The sequence below is a fragment of the Channa argus genome, chromosome 2 (assembly GCF_033026475.1).
Source record: "Channa argus isolate prfri chromosome 2, Channa argus male v1.0, whole genome shotgun sequence".
Lineage (NCBI taxonomy): Eukaryota > Metazoa > Chordata > Actinopteri > Anabantiformes > Channidae > Channa > Channa argus.
Genome location: NC_090198.1, coordinates 29,709,917 through 29,728,956, shown reverse-complemented (window position 1 = coordinate 29,728,956; position 19,040 = coordinate 29,709,917). Strand labels below are relative to the sequence as shown.

General features: G+C 45.0%; 1 protein-coding gene across 1 annotated transcript in view; it reads left to right on the top strand.

Annotated features, from left to right (window-relative positions):
* The window catches only part of otog (otogelin), a 48,529-nt gene that overhangs the window by 22,188 nt on the left and 7,301 nt on the right, over window positions 1-19,040 (top strand). The window contains exons 24-51 of the mRNA XM_067491200.1: window positions 2,137-2,244; window positions 2,852-2,990; window positions 3,669-3,803; window positions 3,906-4,052; window positions 4,772-4,891; window positions 5,571-5,687; window positions 5,795-5,951; window positions 6,045-6,071; window positions 6,298-6,465; window positions 8,076-8,354; window positions 8,895-9,012; window positions 9,193-9,272; window positions 10,074-12,688; window positions 13,336-13,513; window positions 13,663-13,814; window positions 13,889-13,978; window positions 14,067-14,247; window positions 14,347-14,567; window positions 14,865-15,003; window positions 15,385-15,573; window positions 15,962-16,171; window positions 16,296-16,400; window positions 16,500-16,604; window positions 17,584-17,685; window positions 17,788-17,886; window positions 18,139-18,179; window positions 18,325-18,400; window positions 18,652-18,830. Coding sequence (XP_067347301.1) covers window positions 2,137-2,244; window positions 2,852-2,990; window positions 3,669-3,803; window positions 3,906-4,052; window positions 4,772-4,891; window positions 5,571-5,687; window positions 5,795-5,951; window positions 6,045-6,071; window positions 6,298-6,465; window positions 8,076-8,354; window positions 8,895-9,012; window positions 9,193-9,272; window positions 10,074-12,688; window positions 13,336-13,513; window positions 13,663-13,814; window positions 13,889-13,978; window positions 14,067-14,247; window positions 14,347-14,567; window positions 14,865-15,003; window positions 15,385-15,573; window positions 15,962-16,171; window positions 16,296-16,400; window positions 16,500-16,604; window positions 17,584-17,685; window positions 17,788-17,886; window positions 18,139-18,179; window positions 18,325-18,400; window positions 18,652-18,830 — 6,277 coding nt within the window. The remainder of the gene's footprint in view (window positions 1-2,136; window positions 2,245-2,851; window positions 2,991-3,668; window positions 3,804-3,905; window positions 4,053-4,771; window positions 4,892-5,570; window positions 5,688-5,794; window positions 5,952-6,044; window positions 6,072-6,297; window positions 6,466-8,075; window positions 8,355-8,894; window positions 9,013-9,192; window positions 9,273-10,073; window positions 12,689-13,335; window positions 13,514-13,662; window positions 13,815-13,888; window positions 13,979-14,066; window positions 14,248-14,346; window positions 14,568-14,864; window positions 15,004-15,384; window positions 15,574-15,961; window positions 16,172-16,295; window positions 16,401-16,499; window positions 16,605-17,583; window positions 17,686-17,787; window positions 17,887-18,138; window positions 18,180-18,324; window positions 18,401-18,651; window positions 18,831-19,040) is intronic.

Below are 19,040 nucleotides of genomic sequence, written 5' to 3'. Positions count from 1 at the left end.
TCAGTGTTGATGTTTTCCGTGCAGGCTTCATTCTCCTGGGTTTGAAGTTCGACCCAGGTTTGATCCTGCAAAGAACTCAAAACGTACTAACCAAGTAGAAATTGTCTGCTTGCAAATGGGAGTCTCGCTTTAGAAGCTTATAAGTGAAGAAGCTGCTTTTCTCGTTACCGTCTCCATGTCTTCTTTTTAGGTTGTTGTTTTCTGAAGTCCGCCAACAGCAGCTGCTTCATGTCTCATATTAAAACTACACTAAAAGGCAAAAGTTTGGTATTCACCTGTTGCAGGACTTAAAACCTGTAATGGGAAATGATTAGTTGACGTGTTGACAGAAGGATCCATTGTGTTTTCCTTCACAATGGCTCACTTTGTTTATGATCAAAATGTAGACCATTCATTCATTCATTCATTCCTCATGCTGTGTCCATTAGCCCAGCTGAACTCAGCTGAACCTGGACTTTCAGGTGCAACACAGGACCGTGCAGCACACAGGAATTTGGTTTTGGTTACAGCACATACATGAGTAAAAGTTGTTCCAGTTGTTTGCCTGGTTATATGCTGGTCAGGAGAGAGTGGGGATAAAATTCCTTCTCTTAGTGAAAATGTGCTTTGGTAGCTGATGTTGATATTTGGCGCAACAGCAAAATTTGTATAAATTGTTGGTTATTTAAACTTTAGTTAAGCGTCTCTGTAACATTCGTTTTTTTAGCGTCTCTTTTAAATTATTTTCTCTCTCCTCACGCCTTTTCACTAATCCATCCATCCATGCTGGACCAATTAAACTAGGCATCTGCAAAACCTGACACAATAACCAGATGCTTTCACCAATTTAGTCACTACTCCAAGTATCGTCCTCAGTTGCCTTTACACACACGGCAGCGTAATATTCAAAATCGGAGCTGTGTTTATGAGGATTTATTCATGATGAGCACATGCACATGCATGGATTTTAGAATCTTTGATCAGAGTAATTGATACAGTAGCTTGGCGGGGGGATAAAGGAAGCTGTTAGCGCCGTTTTATCTGGCGTGTAACTCTACTCAGATGAACCTGAGGTTTGTGGCGGGACCATTCAGTATGTCACTTCATTGTCAGTGCATGTAGCTCAAGCCTGGATATTACAAGATACTTATCAGCTTCGTCTCGCAGAGTGGAAAGCAAATGGAGGCATCCAGACAAAGAGCGTTTCTCTCTCTAAATCTCTGAGAATCCTAATTGTCTGGTTTTCTCATGTAGCTAACGAATGCTACAGCTTTTCATCCGTGTCGCCCACCCCTCAATATCTCCCGCTCTTTCTTTTTTCCCCTGCTTTGGCTCTTCCTCTGTCCATCTCTTGCCAGAGGACAGTCCTGATATCAGGAGCTTCTAAATAATGATTGTGTTATAACCTCATAGGATCCTGTTCTTGGATATTTGCTTTAAATGAAGTCGAGCTGAGTATCCGTCATCAGCTTACGTGTGGTTGCCTTCATATCTGAGATCTTCAAGTGGGACCACATGTACTGATGGGTTTGGTCCTTAAGGAACGAAATTAAACACAATGTTGGACAGTAAGGAAGATGTCCTCAGCACCACAACCATGGTGATTGGTTGATTAATCCATTTTTGACTGACAGAAAGTTAATTGTTAATAAGTTGGTGCTTGAGTCAACATTTCAAATCGAGCACAAAACGTTGGGAGGGGGGTTGAGGTCTGCCAGTCTTTAGTCTGATCCTGTCACCACAGCACATCATCTGGTCCGCACACTGATTTGACACAAGCCCTTCCTGACACAACCCTCCCCAATTAACCAGGATTATTTTAGACAGCTTAGGGGGTTCAGTGTCTTGTCCAGAGACCCTTTGAAATATGGCCCGAGGAAGCTGGACCTCCGAGCTGACCCTGCCGCCCTTTGTTTCCTTTTTATCATCATTATCATGCAGCAGTCATGGGTTGTTTTTCTGTATTCAACTTTGGAAAAACTTTTTTGTACTATTTTAAGAGTCAGTATGAGCAGGATGATCTCCCATCCTGTTTACAGTGTTTTGACCTTGTGATAGTACTGAGGTATGGTATCATTTTCAGCAGACAAACTCGTGAATATCTCCTTCTGGGTGATGTGGTTGCATCCTTGACCTGCTCTTTGTCTTTGTCCCCAGCCTGTTGAAGCACGGAGACGAGTGCTTTGAACCTGCAGCCTGCCCGTGTCTGTGGAAAGGAAAGGAGTATTACCCTGGTGACAGAGTCTCCTCCCCCTGCCACGAGTGGTACGTGCTTGCATTTGTGGATGCTCGGACACATATAGAGTCGGATCAAAGTTTCACACAGTCGAAAACTTTTCCTTCCTTGCTGCAGTTGGTCTTTATGTGATTTTTCCATGGTGTACAAATTTGTAATTTACTCTCCAATCATCTGCCAACAACATCTACGGGGAATTGAATCCAATCTCCAACAATGTTGCTAATTCTTTAGAGTCAGATTCTTGCCTGAAAGCGATGAGTCCTGAGATTGTCAGAGCAACGAAAGTGGCCACCTGATATCCATAATTCTGTGCTATCAGAGGGCAGAAAAAAGGCCTCGGAAACAGAGCAGGGCCTTGTGTGACTCTTTGATTTCTGACTGTTCATCACTGGTGAAAAGAAGCACTCTACCAGTGATCTCAGTCATTCTCCCATCCCCTCATTTCTTCTTCAAACTGCGGCCACAGAAGAAGATGTAGATGACAGCCTAATAGCCCAATGACCTGATATTCAGCCTTGGACAATTCACCGGCCACTTTTCTGCCTGCTGTAAAACCCGGGACATGACAAAATGTCCTCACTCTAAGTGGGAACAAGTTGATGCTAAATTGCTAAAGCTCTGCTGTCTTTGTAGCGTTTGCCAGCACGGGACGTTCCAGTGTGTGTTTCGTCCGTGTCCCTCCATGTGCACGGCCTACGGCGATCGCCACTACAGGACATTTGACGGCCTCCTGTTTGACTACGTTGGCGCATGCAAAGTTTATCTTGTCAAGGTACTGAAACAGTGGTTTTGCATACTTTAAGTCTCTCTTTTACTATTTGGCTTTGCGCCTTCACTTCATGTCCCTGAACAGCACAAGTTAATTCCTAAAGTTTCTGGAAAATAAGAACCTCTTGTTGCATTAGCAGCTCAGGTTCGATCCCCATCTCCTCCAGTCCACAAGTTAATGCAGAGCTAATGTAGAGTCTAGTGGTATAATACGTGGAAATATGTGTGTAAATAAGCATCTTAATTTGCACCAGGACAAAACTGTACAATGATCAGCGACTCCATCCAGCCCTTCCCTGCTTTGCTCTGCCACACTCTGCACAGCCCTTCAGGTATAAGTCAGTATCAAAAACAATACTTTTGTTTTTTCCACACTTGCTGTGTGGAATTTGCATTTTCTCCCTGTGCTTGAGTTTCCTCCCAGAGTCCAAAGAAATCCATGTTAGGTTAAATAATGACCCTAAATTGCCTGTAGGGTGGAATTTTTTACACACACTTAAAATAGGGTGGCACATTTGAAAAAAAGATTTGGTTCATTCTTGTTTTGAAAGTCCTGCACCAGATACAGTAGCTACCACCTTGTCAGTCTGGCAGGGGGGTGACACCTGCCGTGGGGGGAGCCCACTGTCAGCAGTTCTCCTTGGGTTTGACACTGAGTGATTGCGTTATCTCTGCTCCACAGAGCAGTGGTGATGTGATGCTAAGTGCTACAGCTGAAAACGTCGACTGTTTCGACAGCGGCGTCATCTGCAGGAAGTCCCTGCTGATCAACATCGGAGGATCCTTCGTTGTATTTGATGATGACACTGGGAGGCCAGTAAGTCTCAGACGTGTTTAACTCCTCGTGTAGTACACTCGTCACTGCAAGTGTAACTTTTGGGAGCATTTCTTTAAAGTCAAACTACTCGTTTCTGTGCAGAATCCATCCAGTGTGATTGACAGGAACCAGAGCATGTTCATCTGGCCGGCTGGATACTTCACAGTGATTCACTTCCCCAAGGAAGATGTGACTGTCCTCTGGGACCGCAGGACCACCGTCCACATCCAAGTTGGACCTCGCTGGCAGGTAGGACACAGGCTCGAAAGCTTGTTCATAGCAGTGTTTCCTCACTTACCATCAGCCATGTTGTGTTTCCTGTCACCCCTCGTCCCCCCCTCAGGTAATGATTCCTGAAGTCAAACTTGTACTACCACCAAGTACAATAGGCCTGAATTTAAGTATGTATGCATACCCAGAAAGTATTAAAAGTACTGAAGAAGAAAAAAAGAATGAACTGATGAATGTGTATTGTGATGTTGTAGCTTTGATATAGAATATGATTAAAGATTTTATACAGAATGTTTTACTTTTGAGGATTGTTTTCTACATTGTTTGGTTGGTATTAAATTCAGAAATAAATCATTTCCATAAGTAACGGTAATTCCCTCAACCCTCCCAAAAAAATTACATTTTTAAAATGGTTGGGCCAGTGCGCACATTTCAGATTAAATGTGACTTAAGTTTTAGTTTTAATTAAAGGCTCATAGTTAAAACTGATTTGTGATATTGTAGTATTTTGTAACTAGCAACTAAAGCAGCAGTAGAGTAAAAACTACAATATTTTGCTCTTAGATGCAGTGGAGTAGAAGTATAAAGTGGTACGAACAGTATTCTGAAAATAAAAACAACAGATGCTTGACTGTGTTTGCTACAGAATATTTGACATTAATGATGTTGTGATATGAAGAGACGAGCGATGTACAGAAATGTAAACGGTTAAAGAGCGATGCTGGCGTTGTGTTCAGGGGAAACTGAGTGGCCTGTGTGGAAACTTCGACCTGAAGACGGCGAATGAGATGCGGACGCCCGACAACATTGACTCCCCGACGCCACAGGAATTTGGAAACAGCTGGACAGCAGTGGAGGTGAGACAGACGCCGCCACCTTCAGGTTTAAAGTAAAACATACGTGCAAGCACTTCACTGCAGAACGTTGGGAAATGATGTTTCTGAAGACAGAGCAGGACGTGGTGACCGATGATGAATTTATGTGTTTTTCAACTGTCTTTAAACTTCCAGGGATTTTAATCACAGTCATATTTCATTTGAAAGTATTTCAAATGAAGTTATTTAACAACTAAACTGCCTCCACCGTGGATGGTGAGACTCTTTTAGATTTTTACAAGTCAGGGATTATTATGTGAAGTAAATTTTAAACAATCTACGGTAATTAATAGTTAAACACAAAGATGGAATTATATTCAATTATTTCTGGGTTTACAGGCTCATACAGGCAAACGTTCTCTGTACATAGAAGGAAAATTGAAGTATCAACAAAATATAGAAATATCAGATTTTGTTTGAAAAAGAAATTCAAAAATACATTAAAAATAATTGACTCTGTACATCACAGCAGGGTTGGATTGCATTTGTGCAGGCACATAAATGTTAATAATTTCCACATTTAACCTTCAGAGCTGTGTCCTCCATATATTTATGTTATTAGAATATTTTCCTTTGCTTTGTAAAAGGTTATGACAAACAAAATGTGGCAAAACCCCATAAACGTACAGTAAAGAATGGTTTAAGTTGTGTGTGTGTTCAGTGTGTGAACAGTCCAGATATCAGACACCCCTGCAGCCTCAGTCCACTCAGGGAGCCCTTTGCAAAGCGACAATGTGCCGTTCTCCTCAGTGAGGTCTTCCAGGCCTGCCACCCAGTGGTGAGTACAGCACCAGCAGACCTCAGTCCTGCACTTTGTGCTTCTCTTGGACTAAACTATCAATCACTGTTACGTTCTGAAAAAAGTGTTTAATCTTCGTTGTCCAGGTGGACGTCACCTGGTTCTACATGAACTGCCTGGCAGACACATGCGCCTGCAGCCGTGGAGGCGACTGTGAGTGTTTCTGCACCAGCGTGGCGGCGTACGCCCAGCGCTGCTGCCACCAGGGTGTCCCTGTTGACTGGCGCTCCCCCTCACTGTGCCGTGAGTCCCAACACAGGAAGTCAAATGACAGTGTTTGCATGTTTTAGACAACACAGAAGGCCTTATTTGAACTGTCTGTGCTTCTCTCTGCAGCGCATGATTGTGAATTCTACAACAAAGGTACTAAAATCTCTCCCCTGACCTTATTGTTGTGTGCTGGATATGTACTAGGCAACCATCAGTCTTCATATATTTAATTGTCTAGTTTGCAGAGTTATTCATTTTCTCTGTAAAAGACATGAGATCAGAATAAGAGCAGGATTAACTGATACATCATAAAGTGGCAATAAAGCTATAGTGAAGTCAATCACCGTTTTATATAGTGTATTAATATCACTCTGTCCAGTTCTGGGTAAAGGCCCCTTCAGGCTCATCACCTTCAGGGATCGGATGCTGTTGGCAGCCAGCAGGTCCACTGGCTCCGTGTTCCTGCAGCGGGGCAACCTCAGCTCCTCCACCGGCATCCTCTCAGAGTTCATGATGACGCCCGGCCTCAGCAGAGCCCGGCCGCACGGTGAGTTCAGAGGATAATCCCGAGGTCGCTGATTTCTTCTGCCCAGCAGCCCTCCTTCTTCCTGCAGACATCAGGGGCCTCGTGGGCCTGACGTTACTGAAAGAGCCCAGTTACAGGACACAAAAGGACCATGAGATGCTCACAAAAAAAATTACAAACCGTGAGATGAAATGTTGCAAAACCAGAACGTGTGTCCAGGCTTAAAAAAAAAAGGTCCTTAAATGTTTTGTAATGAATGATCCTAAAGGGCCTTGATTTTAATTTGAAAACAGAAGCTAAACTCACTGATGTGTTACAATTCTGAAGAATATGTATGATCCACATAAAGGAGTTTAATATGTCCCAGAAGACAAAATTCAAGAAATTCCCCCTATTTATTGTTTGAGTTTTTTCCTTAAACAAGACCTGGATGATGACAGAAAATGTCCTTGAATTCGATGTCTAAGCGAGTGTGGGAACGTCGTGTTTAGTTCGGGGGCTTTATAGTTTTATCTTACACTTATTTAGTGTGTGAGCTTTACTAATGCATGCTACAGTAGATACAGTATCAGAGCATGAAAGGACACTTCTGTAGTGGAGTTTGGGAAAGTTTGATCAGCGTGTAGATGTTTTTTCCTTCAGCTGAAAGTTTAACTCCTCTTACCTTAATGGCAACTAGGTGATTTCCTTCCATACTGACTCCCATCAGTGTTTTCAGATCTTGATTCTCTGTGATTGAGGTCCAGTTAAGTTTAGAGTAATTAAAACTGCTTGATGTTGAAGATGTAGAAGAAAGATCCAGTTTGTCTTCTCCTGATCTGATAGAGACTGTAGAGTCAATGTGGGTTCATCACCACGAACGACGTCTTATACATTTGATTCATTGTTAACACAAAGCTTGTTCTCAGTGGATAACAGCCGTCTCGGGGTCCACGTGTCTTTGAGCCATGTCTCAACCAAAGGCATTTACCGAAAGAATTCATTAAAAACCCACACACGTTGGAAGTAGGAAACTGGAGGTGCAAAAATGCTTTCGAACACCTTTTGTCATTTAAATCTCAGGCGAGATAAGAAGTCCTGAGCAGCAGTGTTACCATCCACTCGCTCACTGCATCCTTCAGTAACGTCCCCTTTTCCTCCACCTTCCTGCCATCTGTTCCTTTCGAGCTAATCTTTGAATCTGAGAGTCTTGGAGAGCAGCTCTTTCTGCTGCGACTGAAAACCAGCCAGCTGGTCTTCTCCTCTTCCACTGTTTCCTCTGCGTTCAACAGTGTTTGGAAAAATCTGAGCGTCCCAGTGAAAACACTGATGGAGCAGATGGAGTTCCATTGACTTCCAGTTGCGGACAGGTTCAGAGATCAGATAGCCGAATGCTAATATAGGAACCTGAGCTGCAGGCTGGTCAACGTGCCAAGACTGGAACAAGCTGCTCTTACTGTTTACTGCATGAGAGACACTGTGACATTTTGCTCCATTAAACTCTGTATCTCTGAGTTTTTACTTATGAAAAAATGAACATGTAGAAATGTGTTTGTGTGAAAACCAACATGCTACAACATGATTCGCCAGCTTTCATCCGCTTCAGCTATTTTAGAACAAACACTGATTTACTGACTTTGTTATGCACACAGACACGTCAAGGGTTTCCTTTGAGGCAGCCGACAGACCAAACCACTTCCTCTACGTGAGCCCCGGCAGCCAGGTGAGGCTGGCCAAGTGGGAAGAGAGCGAGGCATTCTGGGAAGGAGCCACCTTTGTTCTCCACAGGAACACCTGGATCCCTGGCTACGACTCGCTGGAGTCCCACGCCAAACCCGGCTTCTTCCTCTACGCTGCGCTGCCTCGTCTCCACCTGTTCAAATACAGACACTTTGACAGTTTCCGCAAGGCCACGCTATTCAGACTGACAGGTCAGCAGCACTGAAATGACCCACAAGCAGTGAACACATCACACAGATAAAGTCTGGGCTACTGAGACTGCACTCACAGAGCAAAGTAATGGAATTAAATTCTCATAATAGTGAAGACACTCAGCAAGGTGTAATAAGTTTAGTTTTCATCATTTGCAAGTAACTAAAGTATATAAAGTAAAACTCAGCTGTTGTGGGTCATGACCCCAAAAAACCCAAATTAGGCTGATTAATCCCATTTTCTGAAGACTTATCTCAGTGATGCAACAAATGTTTTGTGCAACACAAATTATTCATATAGTGTTAAACAGTGTTATTGCAAACAGCTAATATACTTTAACCAACATGTTACTTACAGGACATCAGTGACATCTGAAGAGAGTAGTCATTTCTGCATTGGTGATGTTGACATTGACTGGACATAAAAAAAAAGACCAAACAAGCTGGATGAACATTGTTTTTGTTGAACATTGTTTGAAATGTGTAACGTTTCCATGGTATCTTGAAGCTAAATCTAAAGCGTTGTGTGGTTGTTGTCAGGCTCCAACCCAGATGCCCCACCAGCTCCTCGCTGTCAGTGGAGGTACGACTCCTGCGTCAGCCCCTGCTTCAAGACCTGCAGCGATCCGTCGGCTGAAGCCTGCGGCACCATCCCACAGTGAGGCCACTTTCTCCTTTAGAATGTCGATTCAGCAGTTAAATGAGCAATAAATCCCATAATCCACCTGACTTTTCCTGCTAGATTACATTTCCTTACTGTACTTTTTATATGTGTTAACAAACGTGACACCCAATGCAGAAAACACGTCTTTCCATGCACAACCATCTGTCTCTGCAGAGTCGAGGGCTGTCTCCCTGTCTGTCCCCCCCACATGGTCCTGGATGAAGTCACCCGTCGATGTGTCTATGTTGAAGACTGTAAGTGTGATTTTAGTCACTATTATTGTTGAGTTGTGGGAGTGTTGCAGCAAGTGATGCACTGCTCTGTAAAATTATCATTAAATGATCTGTGATGGTGTTTTTTTTTAAACTGCCTGTCCAAAAAACATGTAACCACCTAGATTTAAAAAGCAAAAAAAGTGCAAGAGCCTTTAATTTAAAAGTTACTGCACTGATTAATATGTTTCTGATGGCAACAAGTTATTCAACCCTCACTGATGCAAAGAAAGAAAACAACTAATGAGACTGAAACAACCAAAACTGGGTTCAGGGCTGTGCAATCGCATTATTAAAGCCTGGAAGGAACGAGGTGAACCATCATCTCCCATCTTCAACACAAGATCGTGGTGAATATAAATGAACCTTGCTTAAGTCACATGTCCATGTCCACGTCACAGCAATCGTTTGCTGCAATCAAAGCAAAAGGAGGTCCAACAGAATATAGGCCTGAATATAGGCCTGTTTTTTGGCCTGGCATTGTAAACCCTCACCAACAACACTATAAGCTGTTTCATTACTAATGCACAAGTTTATTTTACAACTGGCTCCATCACGAATACACTCTGTTTAATATAAGTCTTATCGAGATTGGAGGCATTTTCCACCAGGCAGACGAGGCCAAGATAGCAGCATAAAAGGTTTTAGTCAGAACAAATCATACGGATTCTGGTTTAACGGATGGTAAAAGTAGAACTTTCCTGCTAAAACATTACTGCTAACTCTTCTATCCCAAAGAGGAAACGTTTTCCACTCCTCACACGCTCTGTTGTTTGGTTTCAGGCATCAAGGTCCCAGTTTCTGGGCAGCCTGCAACACCGTCCACTGCTCTCACCTCCGTTGGCACCACCTCCTTCGCAACCACACCCATCACTAAACCCCCTCCTCCACACACCGGTCTTACCACCACTGCTCCTGCTTTGACCTCGGAGACCTCCTCCAAGGCCCTGACCTCCCACGATGAGGCGACCCGGCCAGTTGCCACTTCACCATCTGCGGCTCCTGAACTTCCCAAATCCCCATCAGTGCCCCCTGATGTCAGGCCAGAGGTAGTGGAGACTTTGTCCACTGTTGGTGTGTCTGAAACTCTACCCACCACTGCAGCAGCTACGACAGTATGGACGTCCAGATCTACCGTCAGCCCCTCCAGCCCCAGCACGTCCAGAACAAGCAGCACTCCTTCCAACGTCACCGCACTATTAACCTCCTCCACAAAACCCACCGACTCCCTGCCTCCACTCGTCACAACCAAAGTCACAACCAGCTTCATTGAGGGACCCACAATCAGCACCCCTCCTCCTATTGTGCACCCAACAAGAGAGACCACAGAGGCCACAACACATTCGGCTGCAGTTCCTCCAGCGGTAACAGCTTCCAGTCCTGCTCCTTCCTCTGAGACGTCTTTAGTTACAGACAGGACCACCATCAGAACTACACCAGCGTACATAGACACCAGCACAAAGGCAGTAACTGTGGCGAGACGTCCCCAAACCACGACTACACCCATTCATCCAGGGATACCCAGCACGGCACGCACAACTGCTTCCCCTCTGCCGACCTTACCTCCTGTCAAAATGGAAACAGCATCGATCTCCACAGTTGTTCCAGCACCGACCACAGAATCAGTTACACCCGTTGCACCTTTCACCACCAGGAAGACAACACCACCTGTTGCCACAGAGAAGATTCAGTATCCCACTCCTCCTGAACCAACAACTTCTACTGCAACAGTTTCTGAGTTATCAAAAACAACAACAACCACTGTCCACGTTGCACCATCTACAACTGTTCCACCGGCTCGTACTTCAGCTGCTGCAGACTGGAGGACAACAACAAAGCAAGTGACCCTACCGGAGTCCACTGCATCTGAAATACCTATACACACTACAACAACTGCCGTACCTCCACTGGAGAAGATTACAGATACCACAACTTCCCCTCTGTCAACCTCAACAACTTACACTGAAAGAACCTCCTGGTCTGCTGCCGTCTCATCAACTGGGAGAACCACTCAGACCACAGCTGCAGAACCTCCACTGGTTCCAGAAATATCCACTGCATCCACAGGTTCTCCTGTCACAACAAAACCAACTCTATCGCCACTGTCTCCTACACAAACAACTTCTCTACTACTATCAACAACAACCAAGAGCTCCACCCCTTCTACTATGCACACTACTGAGCTGTGGCGTCCCCCCCATCGGGAGACCTCCTCCACCCCGGTCTACCGTCCCACATTAAAGCCTATTCCAGAGGTCACTTCTGAAGCTCTCATTCACATGCTCACATCCACTAAAATGACTGAACTGCCTCTTATTCCTGTGACAACAATGACATCTCTTCTTACTTCTGCAACATCAGCTGCTGCCACACCTGCCACCTCCCAGACTACGTCTCCTCAAACGGCAGAAGCTGCAGTCACTAAAACCAGTAAAGTGGTTCCACCTGTTCCCGGTGCTCCTGAGACACCTTTCACCACGACCCCTACAAAAGCTCCAGCAGCTGTTTTTACCACAATGCTCAGACCTGTCATCATACAGCCAATTACAGAGACGACACGTCCAGTGACGGGCAGAGTGGAGGTGTCCACAGGAGCTACAACTACGCCCCCTCCATCTTGGTCTATGCTGTACACAACAACTTCAGCAACTCCAAAGCCAATGACTTTCCCAGAAAAAGTCACCACCCGGCTGGTGTCCACCACAAGGGCTACACCTGCTACAACAACTATCACACGAACGACAACATTCAGGACGACACCCAGAGTCCCTATGACGACAAGAGTTACCCCGAGGATCACTGAGAGGTCAACCATTAGGCCAGTGACTGCGAAGGTCACCATAGTTGCCAGGCCCTCAACTGTGATCACCAGATCCACCACTCATGGCCCGCCGACTATCACTCCAAGCCTAAGTACCACAAGTACCTCAGCAGTCCCATCCACACCCATAGCAACATCCGCAGAGTCCGTCACGACAGCGAGTACGACTGAACGCGCCGACACAACCGCAGCAGCTCCAGCTCTGACTGCCATAACCACGGCATTGCCTGTTCCCACTCTGACAACACCCACATCTACAGCCGTCCCCACCCTCACTGCCAGAGAGTCAACAACATCTGAGGAAACTCTGACAACCAAAGAGACTGACGTGAGACCCTCTATATCCCAACCGCTGACGCCTCCACCTGACACACTGATCTCTACCCACATTCCTACAGCTGCAACGACATTGCTCCCAGCAGTCACCACAGTTAAAACCATGGCAAAAGTGGATCTCACCAGTCCAAGTGCAACAACACTTTCTGCACCAGCATCTCCTTACACTCCAGTGGGAATGACCAGACACACTGTGGAGGGGACAATGTCCATGGCTGTATCAGCAACAAGGATGTGCACAGTGAGTTCATTTATCGTACATCTACCTGATACACTCAGTATGTCACAGCTTTTGAAAAATCTATTAGCAGAAATATGCTCAGATAAAACAGCACTGGCAGTTGTCCAGAGATATTAGCTTCTAAAAGATTGTCAATAACTAAAAAATAAAGCATAACAGAGCGTGGAGAGGGAGGACTGGGCAGAGTACAGTAGTTTGATTTTGAGTCTCATGCTTAGGAACAGAATGACATCATAAGTATATTTCTACATGTTTTCTGTCTCTTTATTGTCATTTGTCACTCGTTTAGATCCACCGAGTCGTCGGTGGAACATTTCAGAAAGCGAAATTCTCAATATGAGCAGCAGCTGCTCTTTGAATAGTGTATTAATGACGTACACAGCAGAAGCCAGTGTTGAAGTTCTCCCTTTGTTTTTCCTGAATTAGTGCAATAGAAACATTTATTAACAGTGTATTTTAACAGTCAATGCATGAGACCACTTCATACTATGTGAAGTTGGCTGTGCAGTACAGTTTAAATCTCCTCACATAATTAATGACAGATGTGTTTTCCTGGGGCCTCTTCTGGTTTTAAACACGTCTGTGCGTTATCTGCTTGCTGTGTGATTACCGGTTTTATTTTTCATTTTTAATTTGCTCTCCTCCAGCCTCCGTACGCAGAGATTGTCGACGAGTGCACAAAGTACATCTGCGTCAACAAACAACTCGTCCTGTTCAACAAATCCCAGAGCTGCCCCTTCACCTCTGAGCCTCCAAACTGTGGCCTGCTCGGCTTCGCAATCCTGGTCAATGGAGACAAGTGCTGCCCTAAGTGGGACTGTCCATGTGAGGAAAACACACAAAGTTTTGTCTGTCTGTGAATCTACCTGGATAATAGCGACCAGCTCTTATTTGAACCTCCTCCAAGACCTGTGGCAGATTCTTGTCTTTGCCTGCTTTTACTTTATCATCATTATGTTTTCGAAATGTTCCAGGTCGCTGCTCCATGTTTCCAGACCTGAACGTGATCACATTTGATGGAAACAGCTTTGCCATCTACAAGGCTGCCTCATACATCGTGACCCAGCTGCCCAATGAGACCGTCAGTGTTGTGGTTCAGGAGTGCCCTGCGGATTCAGAGTCACCGGTAAGTCAATATCACACTCACCCAAGTGCTTAAACAATCGTTCTTTTAACCATATTTTCTTCTCCTCTCTGAAGCTTCTCTGGAATTTCACCAACCTGTGTCTGGTGGCTCTCAACATCACACACAAATCCAACCATATTCTCATCAACAGGCTGCAGAGGAGGGTAAGAGGTGCTCGCTTCCTTTGACAGGAACATAAAATCTTATATAAAATGACTAAAACCGGTCACGTAACATTTCATTATCTTTCAGCTCTACATTAATTCACGATACGCCAAACCTCGGTTCAAAAAGTATGGCTTTGAGATCTACGATACAGGAAACATGTACCTGATCCGCAGCCCGGCCGGACTTAAGCTGCAGTGGTACCACAGCACCGGCATGATGGTGATCGACAGCTCCAGCAACAAGCTTCCCACCATGGGTGTCTGTGGTAAGAGTGGTCTTATTCCTGCAGTAGGATTTTGCTTTCCTCACACTTGGCAGCTTATAAATGAATTAAATGATTCTGTGAATCTTACACCCACCCGAGGTTTCTGTGATGGAGACCCAACCAATGACCTCACGCTGGCCAACGGCACCGTGGTGGGTGTGAGCGAGGACACGGATCTTTTCATCGACAGCTGGCAGGTTCCAAACACCACCAGCTATGTCAGCCACAGCCGCCGCCGCGAGCACAACTGCTCCACGAGCGACTGCTCCAGCTGCCTGGACATGCTGCAAAACCCCGCCTTCGCCCCCTGCCATGCCTTCGTACGTCAACCTGTCAACTAATTTTCCTTTGCCTTATACGGGAACGAGCACCCCTGGCTTTGCTAGAACAAATATTAAAATAATTGATACCTAAACACAATATGAACCAATTATTTAAATCATTATCATGTATTTACTGTAATTTGACCTAAAATAAAGATGATTTAAATGAATTCAGATTTGAAAGAACTGGATACAAAATAATCATAATTTCTTTGTTTTCCTTTGCATTTTATAAAAATAATCAAATTTATTAGCTTAAAGTAAACTTGATCGGATTCTGTCTTTGTTTTTCAGGTTCCACCCAGCACGTTTTGTGAGGTTTGGGTACGAGACTCCGAGTACGTCAACAACCAGTGCGTTGCTCTGGCTGCCTACGTGGCTTCGTGCCATAGATTCAACATCTGCATTGAGTGGAGGAGGCCAGATTACTGCCGTAAGATGTCTGAGTGTCCAAAACTCAGCCATTGCTAAAACATTAGCAATTGCTCCGCTGTGTTCAAGTGCCCCAGTAAATCATCGTTGTGACAAAGAGCCAAGACTGTCAAACAGCAAAAGGGCATTCAGCCACGATCAGTTTCATTTTTGATGCCTACATATGTCAGAATCTTAGCTGTGAAAATATGTTTTGTATTTAAAACGATTTTAAAGTGTAAAGACTTACTTTGGCCGATTTCAACGTCTACATGTTGTTGGTACGTGGAGTTTCTAACTTTGAGCAGGAGTGTAATCTCCCGAATGTGGCAGTGCTGGGTTTGATTGCAGCTTGTATTTCTTTACAAATAACAAAAAGACATGTTTGCGTTTCCTCCCGCAGCCTTCCTGTGTCCCGACACTCTGCGGTATCAGGCCTGTCTTCCGGCCTGCACGTCTCACTCGTGCCCCAACCACGACTTCGACTCCGATCCCGACCATTGTTCCGGCCTGACCGAGGGCTGCGTGTGTCCTGAGGGAACGCTCCTACACCGGCCGTATTCCGCCCTGTGTATCTCACCCGAGAAGTGTGGTGGGTTTTTGCAGCCGTCACAACAGAGCAGCACGTATCAAACATGAACTATGAAAAAGACGATGCAAAGCAATGCAGTGATGTGCAGTAAATTTGTGGGGGGGGCACATGATGTATTGCAGGACTCGTCGTTCTTCTTTTCTCTGTCATGAAATGAGGACGTAGAGTTTCAGACTTTATCTTGTCAGGGATGTGAATCTAAACATCTAAGTGCACATATTGTGCTTGAATCATCAGTTTTTTATCTTTTTGATCAGAACTTTTGAACCACAATAGTGAGCAAGTAGTGGGACATGTTGAGAGTTTTGGTTAGTAGAGTCTTGGCTCTATAAACTTTAAACTGTATGAAACCTGTTACGAATTGGTGTGTGTGTGTGTGTGTGCGCAGCCTGCACGGACAGCTCTGGCATTCCTCGTGCACACGGTGAGGTGTGGAAAGCCTCGAAGGACGCCTGCTGCATGTACCGCTGCGACAACGACACCATCGTCCCCGTGGAGTACAACTGCTCCAATGCGGCGGCGCCCGCGTGCCGCCGAGCAGGGGAGGTGATCATCAGCCTGGCCGACGACACCAGCTGCTGCCCACAGAAAATCTGCGGTGAGGTCACGAGGGGTTTGAAATATGTCCGAGAATCAGCGAATCTTTCAGGCTGTGGGTCACAAGTGTTCAATGACATGACAAACCAAATTCAGTAGAGATGATTTCTTCCCTGACTCTGCAGTGTGTAACCAGAGCCTGTGTGACCTGCTGCCTCCCGAGTGTCAATACGGGGAGAAGCTAGTGTCGTACTACAGACAGGACTCCTGCTGTCCTCACTTTGTGTGCGGTGAGTTCACCTCGGACCAGTATCTTTACCCAGAAGTTGAAACGTTCAACATCCCAAACCACTTTGGCAAATGTTTGTGCTTCTGTGTGTGTGTTACAGAGTGCGACCCTGAGCTCTGCGAGTCAGACGTTCCCACTTGCAGAGAGGACCAGACTCTGGTCGCCACCAGAGCCGACGGCAGCTGCTGCCTGGCTCACATCTGCAGTCAGTTCGAAGTTTTGCAGCACAGTACTGTGCAAAGGTTTTAGGCACTGAAAGTGACGTTAGCAGACTTTCAAAATTGAATTCCACAGGACTTAATGATTAGTTACAAAATGAAGTGCAAAAACCTGCACACAGTTTGTCTTGGTACTGACCTGATCCGAAGGTGTGTCCAGCTGTGTTCACATACACTGATAACCACTTTATGGGCCCAGTCTGAATGAAAATGCATCGTGTAACCACATCATTTGGAACAGACTGACCTGATCTGAATGAATTTTTAATCTGAGTGACAGCAGCTTTATCGACAGGAATTTGATCTGATCTTTTCATGTTGGAATAAATATATTCTTTCTGCACATTTGCTCCATATCAATAAGGGATACAAGGAAGTTTTTTTGGTTCTTGCTGAGTTCGTTCTGTTATTTGTTGACATGAATGAAGCCCGCAAATTCATCTTCTATGAAATTCCATCCATCTATCCAGTATCTAAACCACTTCTCCTGATCAGGGTTGGGGTCCATCTCCAGTCTGTCAGACAGACATACACAGACCATTCACACTCACATTCACCAATGAACTAAAGATGCACGGCTGTGGGAGAACAGGGAAACACCACAGAGAGAGGCTGCAGCCAGCCAGTACATTTTAACCATAAGCCAGCAGCACTAACCACTCTACCACCGTGCTGCCTCTATTAAATTCCCAGCAGCCTAACTGCATCACAGCGTGCAGAAACGCTTTTGTATGCAAAAAAAAATGTATAATTTTGTTCATGCTTTGAGCATTGGAATGGACATATAATCAGATCGGTGTCCATGTAAACACTTAAGTCGAAAGCTCCAATCAGAATGATTCAATCTGATTAAAGTAATTCTGTCCCTGTGACCACAGCTACGGAAGTGTCTCAATCCTTTGCACAACACATTGTACAGTTTTCAAATGTCAACAGTGTCTTGAATGAAGTGTGTGTTTCCCGCAGTGTGCTCTTCCTGTCCGGCGATGCTTCCTCTCTGCCAGGACGGCGAGGTGCTGACAGTCGACAGCAACACCACCGACCGCTGCTGCCCCACCTACCAATGTGGTCAGAGCACACACACTTGCTTTATGAGCTGCTCCAGTTGACCCTGATGATGTATCCGTTGTGTTCTCAATGCATAAATGATGTGTATGTGTGTGAGTGCAGTGTGTGAGCCCTACAGGTGTCCTCAGGTTAGCTGTCCTCTTGCAATGTCGGTGGTGTCGGTGTCCAGTCCAGAGCGTTGCTGTCCCGACCAAATTTGCGGTAGGTCTTGTAAAACCACTGACGACAGGAATCAGCACATGATGCTGAAATGCTGTGTTCAGCTTGGGTTTGGAATTCACGTGATATTCAGGTGACAGTGTTTTAGCAGGTTTCAATCAGGCGTTTCCTGAATCTGAATTTACTTTAGAACTTAATATGTGTTGTTTATGGTGATATAGAGGTTTTGTTATTAAGGTACGATCTGCTAAAATGTAGCTGAAATGTGGACATGACGATCCTTTATGTTTTCAGAGTGTTCCTGTGAGAAGATTACCTCCCCAAAATGTGGACTGGTATGTCCTGTCTTCTAATGTCCCCTCCGTTTGAACATCATGAATTAAGACGTTTAAAATTACTCCCTTTTTTTTTTTTTTTTTTACAATGTGTCTCACTGGTATTTTACTCTTTTCACTGAAATATTCTGTTCGCTCTCTGCAGGGAGAAGCTGCACAGCTGGACCGGGCCTTCCTGTCCGACCCACAGAACCAGTGCGCCTGCAAAAGATACAAGTGTGGTGAGCACTGCTGCACATTTGCTTCCATAATAATAACACATTTTGCAGTGTTCAGATTCAGTACCTTTATATTTAGTAGATTTGATTTTAAACATAAATCAAACACTAAAAAGAAGCAGGATATCTTTTAAAAAAGTGTAAAAATAACAACATCAACAACAAGATCCCAGTTGGTCATAAGAAAACATGAAGTCCAGGAGATTATACTGTCTGGCTGTGACCTTTGACCTCTCCTCTGTGTGTGTGTTCAGTGCGCGAGGCAGTGTGTGTGTTTGCCGAGCGTGGTGTGCTGCGGCCCGGTCAGACTCTGCTGGAGCGCGGAGACGACGGCTTGTGTCACAGCAGGCAGTGCAGCCGCATCCTTGACCCGGCGAGTGGCTTCCACCTGCTCCGCACCTCCACCGTCAACTGCTCCACCCACTGCCAGCCAGTAAGATCTTGCATCTTCCTGTTCTTGCTCTGATTCCTCCTCTTTTCCATCTCAGTCCTCTTCTTCTTCTTCAAACACATGTGAGTTTAGAAAAGAACAAAAAACAATCCTTCTGTATTTGCAGGTAATTGCAACTTTAGTATCTTTGAGTTTGAGATTTCGATTTGTGGGTTTAAAAAATTCCTGAAAGGCAGAATACAAACCTCTGGT